Here is a 17,611-nt window from a genome sequence, read left to right on the forward strand (position 1 = left end):
CTACACAAATAAAAGTTTTTAGACAATGCAGGGACAGTTACAGTAAACGAATGAGACTTTGCTGAATGACGAGTCAAACGAGAATGAGTTTTATTTGATGGAACTAGAGATGATAGCTCCTTTGAGCAGTGTCCATGATAGTATTTGTAGGAAAGAAAAAGAGATGCAACGATGAGAAAAGAGGCTCAAGTTTAGCAGATAGAGCAGGTCCAACTATGTTTACAATGCGTTTTCGGACCTTGTCTAGAAGAGAAAGAGCATCATTAGAAGAACCAGCCCAAATATGATAACAGTGTTCTACACAATGACAAATAAGAGGTTTGTAGATGTAGAGAATGAAATCTGGAGTTAGAAAATGGCAACCACGGTAAAGAGAAACAATCTTAGTGGATGCTAATTTAGCAATCAATTGTATATATAAAGAGGCCTCAGTGAGAGGGTTTCCATTTATTAATATAGGAATGGTATTATGATAGTTATAGTAAATAACTGAGTTTTGTTAGAGTTAAAACTTACGAGCCACTGCGAACCTCAATCTGTTGCAGAAGTGAGATCAGATTCAAGATTGGCTGCCTGTTCTAAGCGATTAAAAAGAGAATAATTACATTAGAAATATGTATTATATTTTTGTCAAGACAGGAGTCTAGACAAAAATATAATACATATTTCTAATGTAATTATCAGATCTTTACTCAGGAGTAAATTTTCTAAAAATAGGGATGCATAAAATTACAAACTTATAAACTTCAATAAGTTTATGCCATTTATAGAAAAAGCATAAAAAATGCCTTATCTATGTGGTGTGGCATAAAGATTAGTTAATGTATTTATGTATGTATGTATGTATGTATGTATGTATGTATGTATGCGTGTGTGTCATATTATTATACATGTATATATATACGGCCCTATCTTATATATCAGTGACGATCTTCTGGTAGAATACATTATAACACAACATGGCGCTATGAGTATGTAAAGAAACGTGTGGAAACTAATTGTTTTTTGTTTAAAGATTATCTTGTTTAATCTTTTGAATCGTTACTTAAAAATAAATAAAAAAATGACAGAAAGTGGTAAGGGAGGCGTTTTTCCTCGAATGTTAGATTTAACTGTAGATAGATTTGCTGCATCTTGCTCATGGATTGAGAAATGGCATGATTATGTTTTGTTGTCAGGTTTAGAAAAGAAACCCCCAGCATATCAAGCTGCAATGTTAAGATATACACTTTCTTCAGAAACTCGAAACATTTACGAATCATTAAACCTAACCGAAAATGAAAAAACAGATCCAACTATCATATTGATAAAAATGGAAGTGTTTGCTAAAAGTGTAATTAATGAGATTTAGAAAGACATAAATATTTTAAAAGTTTTCAAGAAGCTGGTGAATGCTTTGATGATTTCTTAACCCAAGTAAAATTATTAAGTAAAAATTGCAACTTTTGTAATACTGAAGTTTGTTTTGGCTGTTTATTAAGAGATAAAATTGTATATGGAATATGGTGTAATAAAGTACGTGAGAAATTATTTTCTGAAAAAACACTCAATAAAGCAGTAGAATTTTGTCGTTCTTCAGAAAAAAGCACAAGATAGTGTAACTGAATTGCAAAATAATAACAGTGAAAGTGTAGATCGTATTGGAAAACAATTGTACAGTAAAAACAAATTTAATTCACCCACACAGAACAGTGATAATAGAGATTTTAATTTAATTCATTGGTATGTAGATTCTGTTTAAAAAAGCATCCTTTTATTTGGGGATCATGTCCAGCATGGGGTAAAAAGTGCAGAGACTGTAGCATTATGAATCACTTCTCAAATAGTTCAGTTTGCCTAAAAGCAAAACCAAATATTCCTGATAGATATATTGATCAACAGAACGATAGTAAAAATTCGTCAAGTTGCATACTTGTCTAGTTATCTTCCTAAAAACAACGCATCTAGGTGCGTTGTTTTTAGGGAAAGTTGGAGCAGATTTTACAGACAAACCTTGGGAAATTCGATTAAAAGTAAAATATGGAAAAATAACATTTTAAGTTGACACAGGCCCTGAGGTTGCAGTTATAGGAACTAACCATTTAAAAAAGTTAGGAATTAAAATTGTACATTTATACACTACTAATAAACAACTAATAAGTCCTGGTTATAAGCAACTCAATTGTCTTGGATACTTTCAAAAATCATTCTCTATAAACGGTCAGAACCGTAAATTAATTACTATATATGTTTGTGATAATGTGTAAACTGCTTTATTATGAAGACCTGCCATACAAAAGTTTAACCTAGTCAAAGTAGACATTCCTGAACGATTCATGTGTGCTATGATTTCAAAATCAAAAAGTAACATTATAGAACAATATCCTTCAGTATTCAAAGGGTTAGGGACTATTAAAGGTGACCCTGTACATATAACAACACAAGAAAAACAACACCATACCACATTGGAGCACCATGACGAGTAGCGTTCCCACTATTAGAACAGTTGAAGCTAGAGCGTATGAAAGAGATGGGTGTTATCAAAATAGTAGATCAACCTACAGACTTGTGTCATCCAATAGTAGTTGTGAAAAAACCAAATGGACTACTTCGTATCTGTATTGATTTAACACAATTAAACAAAGACACCAAGCGTGAATTTTATGAACTGCCAAATGTAGACAATACATTGGCTCAACTTGGAAATAGATATAAATATATGGCAAAGTAAGACGCTAACTCAGGGCATTAACAGTTACTAATGGATATTGAAAGTCAGTAAAAATGTACTTTTACAACACCTTTTGGGCGGTTCTGCCCAACAAGGGGTCCATTTTGGGTTAACATCACTCAAAAAAATGAATCAAGTTATTGATGGTCTAAAAGGAGTGGTTACAAGTATAGATGTTTTTTTTGTTTTTGGAAATACAGAAATGGAGTATAACGAAAACCTTGTAGCATTGCTAAATAGATTTGCTAAAAATGGAGTTACCTTTAATGTAGAGAAATGTTTATTTGATCAAACAGAAGTGGAGTTTTTAGGTCATAAAATTTCAGCAGAGGGAGTAAAACCATTGACCAAAAAAGTTAAAGCAATAAAAAATTTTCCAAAACCAACAAATATTATGTCTTAACGTTGTTTTCTTGGCATGACCCAGCAATTATCAAAATTCAATCCATCACTTGCTAAAGTAGCTGAACCCTTGCGAGATCTTTTGAGTAATGAGGTAAAAAATAGTTTAACCAATCCGCCCATTTTGGCACTCTAGGATGTTAAAAAACCTGTAAAAGTAAGAACAGATGAAAGTTCATTAAATGGAAGTAATGTAATTGTTCATTTAATAAATGGTTCATTAAATGGAGTAATGTAATTGTTTACCAGAATCATAATGGTATATACAAACCAATTGATTGTGCATCTAGATTTCTTAGGACAACTGAAAAAAATTATTATCCAATCGAAATGGAAATGTTAGCAGTAACATTTGGGTGCACACGCTTGTCAAAATATTTGTATGGTTTGCCAAATTTTATACTAGAAACAGATCACAAACCATTAATTCCAATATTAAATTATCGTTCACTTATTGGTATGTCTCCTAGAATTCAACGTTTAAGAATGCATGTTGCGGGCAAGTCTGTTACTGATGCAGATGCAATGTCTTGTGCACCTGTATCTAATCCTACAAAAGAAGATGAGATTGCAGAAAATGATCTTAATGTGTATTTTAATTCAATAATAAAAAGTATGCCTGCTACAAAGGGTTGTTTGGAAGATATTAAGCAAAAAACTGCAGAAAGTGAACTTTTAAACCAATTGCAAGAAAGTATCATTTCTGGATGGCCAAATTCCAAAAAATACAGTCCGGCGATTCTCCAACCTTATTGATTTTAAAGATGAAATAGTTAAAATTGAGGGACCCTTATTATATCAAAATAGAATAATAATCCCAGTTAGTATGCGAAAAGAAATTTTTTCAAAATTGCATAAAGGTCACTTTGGAATGGAGAAATGTAAACGAGTATTTTTTGGCCAGGTTTAAATATCCAAATTGAACAGTTAATTCGAAAGAGTGAGGAATGTATGAAAACTCCCATCAAAGCCGAAAAAACCTCAAGTTTTTGACACAGGCTCTTGTTTTGGTGGGCTAATAAAAACTATTTAATTATTCTTGATTATTATAGCTTATGGACTGAGGTGTTTCTGCTTTCAAGTACTGGATCAGCAAATGTTATACAAGCATGCAAAAAAATCTTTTTCTAGAAATGGTATCCCTGAGGAGTTAGTGTCAGATAATGGTACACAATATAGTTCGAAAGTGTTTCTTCAATTCTCTCAACAGTGGCAATTTAAGCACAGAACAAATAGCCCACACTATGCACAATCGAATGGTTTAGCAAAGGCAACTATAAAATCAATAAAACAGTTAATAAAGAAATGCTATATGTCGAATGAGGACATTTATAAAGGTATCTTAATTTCACGTAATACTCCAATAAAATGTGGTTTATCTCCAGCGAAACTATTACATGGGCGTCAACTGAGAGAAAATTCACCCAGGTTTCAATCTCGAAATAAGGAACAGTCAAAATTTGCAAGAGAAATAGTCAAAGAGAGAGTTCAATCTAAAAAATACTGTGATATAAATATTGGTGCTTTTGAACCATACCTCTATAGACAAGATCAAACTGTTGCAATTCAAAACAAAGTAACTTGTGAATGGAGTCTTAGAGGTAAAATAATGAAATGCGTTGCTCCTAGATCATATGAAGTAAAATTAAATCACAATGGACATATCCTTTGTCGAAATCAGATTCAACTTAAAAAAGTTTACGCTATATCTGCTTCATGCTGGACTTGGGATAACGTGGCTATCAGAGGACAAGCTAGTCTTTCGTTTGAAGAATGCAATGGTGGTACAACGTCATTGGAATGAGAGAGCAAGAATAATAAAATAATTAAAGAAAACAATTTAGTTGAAAATACAAAAGAAGTTCAAAGAATTCAATTATCAAGTCGTGAGCGAAGAATAAAGAATAAAATACCACTCGATTATGAAGATTTATGAATTAATTTGATTTCTTGCATTTATATATATAGTTTGTTTATTAGGGACATGTGTCATATTATTATACATGTATATATATACGGCCCTATCTTATATATCGATGCTGGTCTTAAGGTAGAATGTATTATGAACACAACAGTATGCATGTATGTATTTATGTATATATGTATTTATGTATGTATGTATGTATGTATGCATGTACATATTGCACCCGTTATAGAAAAGGGACGTATGTCCATTTTTGCGAAAAATGAGAAATTTTGGAGATACAGCCCCTTTCTTAAACGGGTCGATATTTACACTCATAAAGTTGAGTCATCAGCAAAAAACGCTACTTTAGATGCTGTGAGCAAGTCAGCCGTAGAGTGAGAGGATTGAAATCCGTATTGATTGTCTGACAGTAAGTTGTTTGACTCAAGATGGGGTGTGAGAAATTAATTGATCAAAGACTTTGCTAATAAAAGAAAGAAGACAGATCGAACGTTAATTGAAGGGGTCAGAATGTTCACCTGAGTTTTTGAAAATTGGGAACAACAGATGCTATTTTCCAGCAGGCAGGGAAACAAGACTCAGTCAAGCATTAAATAGTTTAAAGAGAATTAAAAAGTCTTAAATAAAGCAAAAAAAAAAAGTTCATAAAGAAAATATGGAACAAGAAGATTTGTTACACAATAACATACTTCTTGAGCTACTCTCGAGTCCTTAATACAAGGGAAACGGTTGAGAATGAAAGAAAGGGGGTAGTAATATTAGTCCAGATCTAAGAAACGGGGAGGTTTTAATAAAAAAGAGGTGGGGGGGGGGATTTTTTTTCTTCTAAACTATGTTTATCTTGGTCAGTTCGTGAAAACTTCCGATCTAACGCTATGTTACAATATAAGAATTTTTTATAAAAAAATGCGTATTTTTTAACAGCTGTTTTATCATAATTTTAATCGGATTTGTACGCTTATACTTTGTTGAGAAATAAAACAAAAGCTCATTTTTAACAAATCAAGATCGACGATTTTTTAAAGTCTGTTTACACTGAAAGTTTTTGTTTATATCGATGACTGAAATAATTATTTTCTAATTTTTAAGGCCGATTTCCACTGCATTTTTTTTTTGTTTAGTTTCGAGATATTTTGTTGATAACAAGTAAAAGTTATAAACTGTTAATAAAACAAAAGTTAATATTTACATAGATTTTGTAATTTTGTTATTTATATTTAATCTATTGCATAGATTGATAATAAATAGCAATATTATTAATTGTTATTATATAACAATCTGTTTTATATTTGAATGATATATAGGATTGTACAGTTTTTTTAATTACTATTATTATGCAATATAATAATTTTAGATATTAGTCAATTTTACGGAAAATTTTACAAAAAAAAAAACATTTAAGATAAAAATGTGGAAAATTCTGGAATGCTGCAAATGTCTAGGATCTTGATTGAATCATCTCCTATCAGTAACGTAAAATTGTTGCAGTTGTTAAAGTCTTTTAGTTTGGCATCCTTCTTTCCAGCAGCTATCCAGGCTAAATTGTTTTCTTTTATTGATCTAAGAGTTCTAACTTTTCCATATGCAAACAAGAAAATGTCAGAACTCTAATTAAAAAATCAACAGGGATGTTTAACACCTAACATGTAAACCCAAAAAAAACTTGATGTACAATAATGCAATAATGCAATAATGCAATTATGTTTAAATGGATGGTTTTACTTAAATGTGGCTTTGTGGAAGATTTGGAATGAATAAATGCAAGATTTTATTTAAATGTGGCTTTGTAGTCCCAGAATTATGTTAAGCAGCTTTAAATCAGCAGACAGTTTGTATGATATTTCTGATAAACCAACTTTTTTTCCATATTTGTTCACAATTCGAGTAACATTTTTCTATGTTTGAAACAATTCTAATTAATAAAGTTTTATTTGCTGGTGTCTCTCTTGCCAAATCAGGAATAATACTCTATTATTTAAGCAAAATGAATACTAAATTTAAGTTTAAAAATTTAAAACCAAAAGAGTAAAATCAATCGCATTATTTCTACTTGTACCTATGAGTATATGTTTTGTTTAAGATGCACATCTTTTTTATTGTAGTTTTAAATGTTTATGACTCCTAGACCCACTTTAAAACTACCTCCAACATCATCAGCTAATATTTTAACCTAAAACAAATTTTTAATTTAAAAAAAAAAATGAATTTTTTAGGAATGAAAACTTCAAGATTTCCTACTTCAAAGAATTTTTGTAAACATTTATTTGACTCTTGTTAATGTTTGGTAAGAAATATTAACAAGAAACATTTATTTGACTTTTGTTTCGATAGATTTTTTACTATGTTTTACCCGTATGCATATAGCATTGTTGCTAATATCTCTACTTGTGAATTGTCTGTGAATAATTTCATATCATTATATGTGCACACAGGATAAACATTATCGAAATTACCTATATCCATGATGGATACAACCTACATCCAACTTATTTTATAGTTATAGAGTTTTTAAAATTAGCATTCAGTATCAAGATATATTTGATTTTAGTTTAAATCATACTTTTAGAAATAATCCACGGTGTTCCATATGTTGCTGAGGTGATCTTAATTTTTGAAGCAAATTTCTCTTGAAGGATTTTTGCTGCAAATTTTTTATCAACGTTTTTCATGAGATTGGTTCTTAAAGTTATTATTCATAATTTAATACTTGCGTCTGGTTTGTACATCTTAAATTTAAAATTTCAACAAAATATCGTTTGCAAATCTTCAAAGCAAATTTAGGGTTTTTTTTAACAGATAAAAGTGGGGCTATTGTTTTGGCTTGTCATACAAAATAAGGTTTGGTACCAGCTAAAAGCAATATTAAATTTTTTGACTTCAAATTGTTGCCAAAATAAAAAGTACAAATATTTTTATAAATTTTGCACTTCATTGTACATTAATAATCATTTTTATAGTTTGTGTCAACTTACCATGAGTGGGGCACGTTAGTGAACCTTTTTTTTTATTTATTTTTTTTTATGGTCCCAATAAGGCCCCAAGAAAGTTTTTTTTATAATGAATGCAAGTTTAAAATGTTACTGAAGTTCATACTTTTTAAGGCTGCGCTTTAATATTTTCTAAAGATTTTGCCGTTAGGGCTACATAGATCAAAGAGTAAAAACAGAAGCAGCTACCCTCGGTCTCCCCTATTATTAAAACATCTTAAAATAATTTATTCAATTTGTTTGAGATGCTTTAAAATACAATAAGATCGATACCGTCGTGTTTGAATTATAATTATGACTGCGTCGACACATTTTAATTCATTTCCGATGTTTAAAAAGAACATTGAAATAACGTTGATATTTAGATCGTTAATTTTCATATGATAACCAAATTTTAACGTTAAAACAACGTTATGTGCTTGCTGGGAATTATCAAACAGTGCTTGCAGGGAATGATTAAATGGTATGTGAATCATAGTACGGCACATTACGTTACATTTTCAGTGACAACTTAGATTTAAATTTCTTAGTCCGAGACTTGAAAGTTAAAATTTAGCTAGCAGTTATCGTTGATGGCTACAGGCTAAGCTATTCGCCCTACTAACGTACATTATTTTTATTGTTGCTTTTTTTTAATTATTATGTCATTCGTATATGCTTCTTCCTCCATATTTTATCTTTATTTGATTTGCATTTTATATAAATGTAATAGCCATATAACATTTACACAGTACGATTTTAAAATGCAATTTGCTATAATATTATAACATCTAATATAAAATATAGGCTGATGCATAAATTATTGTGGCATCTTTTCAAAAAAATTTTGTTTAGCAAAAAAGATTTAACAATAACATGTTTAAATGATTATTTCAGAATGTAATCTACTTCAATTCATCCACTTTAAGGATGAATTGAAGCTTCCCATTTGCTTTTCAATTGATCGATCCCACGGGCGAAAAAGTCACGATTCTTGGAGGCAATCTACAGTCTAACATAGGCCACCAAGCCGTCCAAATCGTCGTAAATTTTGTTTCCCAGTTTTAAAGACCGATTGATGTGGTGAAACGGAACGGTGAATATGGTAAATGTGGAAGCAGACCCAATCCCCTATTTGACGACACTACGTTCAATAAGTGGACGGTGTTATTGTGGTGGAAGACGGTACGGTTCTTTTTTCGATATTATTTCGCTTCAATAGCAGCGTGGAAGCGGTCGAGTTGAGGCCCATAAACATGGCTGTTAATGTTGAATTTCCGCTTGCCATTTTTTCGGGAATCTGCTACTGTTAGCGTTTATTATTGTTATTCCACCAATAGCGAATTCTGTTTGAGATGATTTCCAGTGGATAACTCCACTTCTGTTCCACCATACACACCATATAGCATTCTTACTGTAGACACCTATTGGTATTGCTTTTGGAGAAACACTCGGAGACACGCAAATATCTTCGACATTTTTAAATAGTAGTTATGGTTTATCACCCATTATAAGACACTTTAGGAAAAAACCATTTCCTTGCAGCAAATCAATAAAAATATGTACACTTTCTGCTTTGTTGTTTTCAGAGAGCTCTTTGGAGACCCATGCAGCCAATTTCCACACTTTTCTGAGCTTGTTAAGAGGATGGACGATTGTGGATCTGGTCGTTGAACTCCAATGGTCTTCTTTTTTCTTCTTTGTCTGCAAACTTTGTTCAAGAAGTTCATGTTTTGAAATTTTCTAACTACCTTTCAACTTAGGTTTTGCTGATTGTTCCCTCGCTAAAAAGTTTGTTGAGACCGTGAAATGGCTCATCCGTCTAATTAATAAACAAAACGTAAACTTTTTCAAAATAAAAAAAAAATGGCGCAAAAAAAGTTGTAATAATTATCCATCAACATAATTATTTTTTTAAGCTTTAGTTATATTATAATAACATAATTAAAGCTTAGATGTTAAAAACTTTACTTTTTTAATAGTTTTATATATTATTAGTTTGAAAGGATTTTTTTCATCAGACCTTGGATAAAAGGTCTTAAATAAATCTTTTAAAGCATAAAATTTATGGCTTTTAAAATGCCAAATTTTAAAAGTTTTAATAAATGGTTGATTCGTACGTGCTAATAAAAATTTTCAGTGAAATTTAATGAATAATCGCCTAGAAATTTTCTCTGGCTTGTTGTTAGGTGAAAGATTCTGCATCGATATTTGAACAACAAATTACTTTTTAATCAATAAAGTTAAATTTGTAAAAACATTTTATTGCAGCATTTTATCTTTTTTACTATTTTTTTAGAATTCAACTCTTGATGATATACAGTTAAATAAAAGAAAATACGCAGAAATCTCAGATGAAACCAAATATCTTTGCGAGAAAGAAAATCTTTTATCAAGAAGATAGAAATTGCTGACAATTTTAAATCTAATCGAGTTTTATCAGTGAATATGTGTGAGTGGTTATGTTATACTGGCTTTTTAAACTGAAATTATAATGAAAAATATTATTGATATAAACATTTCTTGTTTTTTCTTGTCTTTTAAACAATTGCAGATTATCTATTAGGCAAACTAGCCTGTTACAAAAGACCTGCTCAAAATAGAGGCCTGTAATTTAAGCATAAAAAAAGTTTATGCGGTTTTTTTATTAACGTTTACATTTATTTTATTACCTAAACAAAAACAAAAAGCTTTGTTTTTTTTAATTGTAATAATAAAGAATACTTTATTATTACAATTAAAAAATGCATTTTTTAATTGTAATAATAAAGTATTCGACCAATTACAGAACACCATACATCTTTAAAAAAACGATCCATCACTACAAAAACCAATATGTAACTTCTGGTTATAGCCTTTTTTTGTTCTCATATGCCTAAACGAGACCCTCAGTGTACCTCTGCCTAAGGCCTGAAATGCCTTAATCTGCCAATTGTTTTAAATTGAATATCTTTAATTACACTAATTACAAAATTTTCAAGAATGTAAAGTATAGAATAAATCTCTGATTATTTTTTTTTTTAATTTTTTTATAAAAAGTAGGGATGTACCGGAATTCCGGCCGGAATTTGTGTCTTTTAGATCAATTTGCTGCTAGCTAGAATTTAAAAAAAAAAATTTTAATTCTACCCAATTTTTTTTTTTAATTCTGGCTATAGAATTGAAAATAAAAAATTTATGACATGTGACAGGCTGTATAAATAAATAAAAAAATCATTATCCTACAGAACAATTTAGAACTATAGGTAAACCTAGGTAAAAAATACAAATCTAATTTTATCTGCAGAAATAGTAGTACTTCAAATATATTTGCAAAAATTACATTTGTTTTTTTTACCTAGGTTAACCTATAGTTCTTCATTGCTCTGTAGGATAATGATATTTTGATTTATTTACACAGCCTGTGTCACATGTCATAAAAAAAATTTTTAATTCTAGTCAGAAGCGAATTGATCTATTAGACACAAATTCCGGCCGGAATTCCGGTACACCCCTAACAAAAAACCAAATAAAGTTTTTTTACTATTATCAAAGTTTTTTTTCACCATTCAATACAAATCAAAAAACTTTTATGTAAATAAAAGCAGGTGTCCTTCTGGTATCCAAAAAGTCCAATATGTTCCAAATTTTTTAATTTTTATTTTAGGTGCCCTGAGAAGTCCTTACGGTCTTATCACAGAGCTCGGCGGAAGAGCATTTGAATAGAAGTTCGCGCCTCCTTCCTTACCGTTGTTATAAAATTTGGCCAGAGGTGACTTTGAACCACAGATCTCTATTAAACCACGGATTTATGTGAATTTGCCTAGTGGTTTAATAACAAAGTTATTAAACCACTAAGCTGCGGCTGCTTTTAAAGCAGCCGCAGGACAATTAAGACAATTTTAAAAATGTTTTTAAATGTCATACCTTATAGACTTATGTCTAGAAATTTCCATAAAACATATGGTTATTGTATACAATAATACATACACACAGTTATAGTCACGTAAGTTACATACGGTGTATAAGGCTGGTGCGAATGGGGGTGTGTGACATCCCCAATCAATAAATTTTGTTTATTTAGGCGGCAAATTCAACCCTTTTAGACAAGTCAGTCAGCAAATGTAGACCCTTGAGACAAATCAGTCGGCAAATATAAACAGTTAGTCGGCAAATGTCGATTAGGCAGTAATGACATTACAAAAAATCAGGACTTTTTTTTTTTTAGTCAGCAAAAACTGTATCGGTAACCCACCCCCACCCACCCTCCTCTCTAATGTGACACCTACTCACACCGGCCTTGACTGTGTATGTCAACATTATAATTGTTTTTAGCATACTATTTGTTATCTAAAAACAATTATTTGTTAAAGATACTACCATCTTTGTTTCCTTAAGTTTTTTCTTGAATGAAATTTTTACGTTATGAGATGAATATATCTATGAGTTTAACTATTTCACATAACATATGGTTTGAATAATAACTTTTTCTAAAAAAAACTATTTATTTATTATGTACAATATATATAAGAAATTGTTTTCTTAGAAAAAGTTATTATTGTGATCCAAACTGTTTTGTCGTTTTTTTTTAACTAACTTTTCAAAGGTTGGTTCCCTTGTGTTTAACATCATCCACGTATCATGTTGGCCTTCATTTGTCTACACTATTGATAAATGTGATGGTATATTTTTTGTATAATGTCATTCACAGGTAAGTTATATACATTATGTATGATATATGTTTGTATAGTATTTAAAGTATATAATAAAACTATATACTTAAAATATTATGTAAACATATATCATATAAAAGCCGCCGTGGTGCAGTGTTTAAAGCGCTTGCTTTAGAAGCAAGAGATCGAGAGTTCGAAGCAAGCTCTGGGTATATTATGCGCCCTCGGTGAGGAAGGAGGCGTAACTTCAAGATTAAATACTCTTCCGCGCTGCTCTGTGACAAGACCGTTAGGTATTCTTGGGGCAACTAAAACAAAAATATATTAGAGGGAAAGAAAGTAGGATATCTCCATTTAAAAAAAGGACCTTCAATTAAGTCACCCCTTATATTTTCTTTAAATTTTAAATAGCGTTGCCTAATAATTAAGCATGAAAAAATATAAAGTTTTTGCTCCCAAATCCAAATCAAAGGATCCATTCGGAACTCCATATTGTCGGATTTTTCTCGGTTTTTCGGAGTTTCGGAGTTCGAGAGAAATCGAGAAACCTTTACGGAACTTCGACGAGGTTTTGAGAAAATATTAATTTTTACTTGTAAAATAATTAAATTCTTATTTTATTTCTACGCTGCTTTTACAATAGTTCATTTTGTTTTCAAAATATAAGTGTTCTCTTTGTTCTATACCAACACTAATTTACATCACAAAGCAATTAGTAATGCACAGTGGGCCTAGTGGTGGTGGTGGAAATAACCTCAAAAAAAAAGCTTACTCTATTCAAAACCATATCATAAAACATTCTCGTACTTTTCCATTGTACTATTTCCAAAACTCTTTTGAGTATAATAGTATCTTTTTAATATTAGAAGTTTTTAAATCCACAAAAATCAGTATAATAAAATGTAATGCATAATAAAATATCTTTTTTTATCAAAAAAGCAAGAATTTTTTAATTTTTAAGCAAAGATTGTAAACAGTAACTTTTAAAATATTATTAGTGTTTATTTTAACTATTTAATAGTTTACCTTAACAAAAAAAAAATTTAAGTCAAGATCATTATTTATAATATATACAAAAACTGGTTGAGGTAACAACGAAATAAGTTTTAAACATATAATACATTTTTTTTTACAATAATGTCGTATATCGTATGATCAAAATAACTTTGTCCACCATAAGTCTAATACTCGGCCCACTGTGCATTGTGGCGAAATTATGTAATAAAATGTTATCACTGATAACAAATAATAATAATTAATGTTTCATTATACTTATCTATTAGATTAAATAACTTAATTAATAACTTAAAATGTGATAACTTATCTCAATTAAAATAAAATTAAGAACAAATATCTATCACAGTCAAATTGATAACTTTTCTTTTATAGAGAAAAATGGTTTCGGAAGCGTGGAAATACTTTGATAAAGTTGTGGTAAATGATAGGAAATACGGAGATTGCAAAAAATGCCATAAAAGAATCGCATGTCCAGGAAGCAGCACAAACGGCCTAATTGGTCACGTCAAAAGTTGCGAGAAAATAGATTTAAAACCATCCAGTTCCAGACCAGTTTTGGCTAAGATGTCGTTAAACTATCTTTTTGCCAAGTAGACAGCTCTTGATGGATATTCGATTAGGTCCATAACTCAATCTGAAACACTTAGAATGTTTTTTGAAAAATATGGGCATAGTTTGCCCAAGTCAGCGTTCACAATTTCAGAAAAAATTAAGATGTTTCATGCTGAAGCCAAATGTTAATGATAGCTGAATTGGCTACATTGAAAGCAAAAGGAGAAAAATTTGGACTAACAGGTGACGAATGGTGTAGCAATAGAGGTAGAAGATACTACAATTTAAATGTTCATCACGAGCGAACATATTGTTTAGGAATGGTAAGATTGCCAACTCCTTGTTCTGCCGAAACATTAAATATTTTGATAATGCAAAAATTAAAAGAATTCGGTATAGATGATGAAGATGTTGCAGGTAAAACTACGGATGGCTGTAGCTGGATGGTGAAATTGGGTACCATATTTAATACATTAAGTACCAAATTTAAGTTTCCCCATCAAATCTGCCAGAATCATTCAATTCATTTGAGTGTTTATGATTTGATATACGCTAAAAAAGATTGTCGCGAAACTGTGAACAAAGAAACTGAATCGGATATTGAAACAGAAACGGAAACTGATGGAGAGACTGAAGGAGAGTTTTTTATTGAATATTTGGAGAATGAGATTGAATATGAAGAAAATATCGAAAAAAATCTACAGAAACTTCAAATACTAATTAAGTTTTTAAAATATTCATCGTTTCGATATGAAGTTCTTAAAAGAACAACACACAAAACTTACGAATCTTTGCATGACAAAGGACTGTTGCTCAACAACCGCACTAGATGGAACAATGCTTTTCAGATAAACGAAAGATTTTTGGATTGCTTAGAAGCTGTGAAAAACACTCGAAGAACTAAACTGCTTATACATCTTAGATGCAATTGACTTGGATTTCTTAAAATCGCTGTCTGACTTATTGGAAGTCATTGCTGACGCTGCAGTTCGCTTAGAAAAATACAACAATTTTGGAGTGTGACATCGTTATGGAAACGTTAGTAAGAAAGTTAAAGGAACTAGAAACTAACATCAGTTGTAATTTTGCTGAGGCGTTAATCTCCAGATACGAAAATCGTAAAAACATTATGCTGTATCATTGAGTCGTTATTTGCACAATCCCGATTTTTTTAAAAATAAAAACCACACATTTTTTTACGCTTCTAAAAAAGATATTCAAGTTTATGCTGCAAAATTATTTGATCAACTATTTGCAGCAAAATAAAATAGTTTTCAAACAAAATCAGATGATTGCGCTAAATACAAGCAAGAAGAACCATCACAATTGACATCCTTTTTTGCCGAATTTCAAGAAGTTTTTTATCAAAATCAATCAACAGCTAAAAAGCCAAAAAAAAAGTCAAGACCTTCACCGATCAGTTAAAAGAATACAAAGTAACTGGTGTGAAACCAGAAGCAGTTTTGAAATTTGAACAAGTCATCCACAGAATTCATGCAACTTTCTCGGAAGCAGAAAGAGTTTTCTCCTCGTCTTCCAGATTTGTCACAAAGTTTCGTAGTTCGCTTTCTGATGAAATGATAGATGTTTTCATCTTTTTTTAAAATATTATTTTAAAAGATCTTCAGAATAAATAATGTTTTAAATTTTTTTTTAGTTTTTACTATAGGTAACCCAAGAAGTCTTTATTACTGAGCACCGCGGAAGGGCATTTAACTGAAAGTTCACGCCTTCTTCCTAACCAATACCGGTTAGAAAGCCATTTATTAGATTATAAGATTGTGATAAGAAAAATATCTAAGTTACTAAGAAATATATAAACATAAATTTTTTAAAAGTTTATTATTAATTATAAATCGAAATACATAAAATAAAAAAATAAAAATATAAGAACAATGTTAAATTATCAACTAGATAGTTTAATTTTTTAGTTTATAACAAATTTTATCGAGACTCCGATTTTTTCTCGACTCCGACGGAGTTTTTTCTCGATTTTTCTCGACTCCGTTTTTTCTCGATTTTGGATCCTTTGAATCCAAATAGTTCAAAAGTTATAATATTTTTAAATTGCCTATAATTAAAAGAAATTGAAAGAAAAAAAGGTTAATTGAAAGAAAAAAAGGTACAAATTGATGAAAACTTCTTGTCCTAGGAAAAGTGGTTGCTATTAAAAGTTTATCAGTAAGTTTGTTTTTTACTAGCTTTATTTCACAACCATTATCCCACTGATTGGCTTTTGACAGTATTCAAATACTACTTGAGCTTATTCAACTTGCCTAATCTTTTCTTATTCCAATTGAAGCTTTGTTAGAGATTTTGGGTAAATAAACTTTTGCAGGAGACACTTCTAGCTCTTCAGCTAGAAATTTGTTTCAAGGTACCCTTGGGATACCGTAAAAAAAATACCACACTATAAGGATCATTAAAAAAGTAAATAAAAAGTATAAAACGTAGAGAAAAGCCAGATTTTTACTTGAAAGATAAATTATTAATTATAACCTAAACAATGCATCCAACGGTCAAGATCGCATTACAGAGAACGATAAATCGTTTTAAATGTCATTAAATAATGGCTACAATAAAATTCAATAAATGGCTCAACTGCAAATGTTAAAAGAAATGATTTTTAGAATGGTTTATAACATAATAGAGTACTCTTAACAGTTTTAGGGGCCCCAATAAATGCTGTTCAAGTTACCCCATACTTGCTAATAGAAAGCAATCGCTATATCTTTAATATCAACTTATTTTTTCAATAATTTTGTTTAATGAAGTAAAAAGCACATGGATTTTTGTTTACAAAATAATATTACTTACCGATAGTCACATGGAAAAAGATAACTTAAAACTTATGAACTTTAAAAATTTATAAATTATTTTGTCTTAAAAAAAACACAAGTTTTGACCCCTCGCAGGCCTAATGATGTTAAATGGTATAATCTGGTATAAAGCTTTTCACCTGGTATTACAAGTTTGCCTTTACTTCATAAAGATTCAGGAGCGTAGCAAGCCAATTTTGTGCTTCAGGCAAGCAAGAAAATCTACGCCTTACCCTTACCCCCTCTCTCTCCTCTCACCCCTCCCCCAAAAAAATTAAAATTAATATTTATCAATATACATCTCATCAAATGTAAAGTAAAACTTGCCATGAATGTTGTACAAACTTCAGATCAAGTTCACTTTTCTGGCTTTTTAATAGATTTTAATGACATATTAGTAAATTTGCCATTTATTAATTGGAGGCAAATTCACATAATGGCTCTATTGTTGTAATTCTTTCGATATCCTTCTCAGGATGTCTTAAGAACTACAACAATAGAGCCAATTTGTCTAGAAAGTACAATGGCGTCCAAGTTCACACCCATTCTCCTATTATTCAGCAAGG

The 17,611-nt window shown here is 30.5% G+C and overlaps 1 protein-coding gene across 1 annotated transcript in view; it reads left to right on the forward strand.

The window, feature by feature from the left end:
* LOC100200067 (synaptic vesicle 2-related protein) overlaps window positions 1-17,611 on the forward strand; it is a 126,453-nt gene that overhangs the window by 64,855 nt on the left and 43,987 nt on the right. Inside the window, exons 17-19 of the mRNA XM_065808552.1 lie at window positions 10,305-10,403; window positions 14,047-14,264; window positions 14,405-15,034. Coding sequence (XP_065664624.1) covers window positions 10,305-10,403; window positions 14,047-14,264; window positions 14,405-15,034 — 947 coding nt within the window. The remainder of the gene's footprint in view (window positions 1-10,304; window positions 10,404-14,046; window positions 14,265-14,404; window positions 15,035-17,611) is intronic.

The sequence above is a fragment of the Hydra vulgaris genome, chromosome 10 (genome assembly GCF_038396675.1).
Source record: "Hydra vulgaris chromosome 10, alternate assembly HydraT2T_AEP".
Classification (NCBI taxonomy): Eukaryota; Metazoa; Cnidaria; class Hydrozoa; order Anthoathecata; family Hydridae; genus Hydra; species Hydra vulgaris.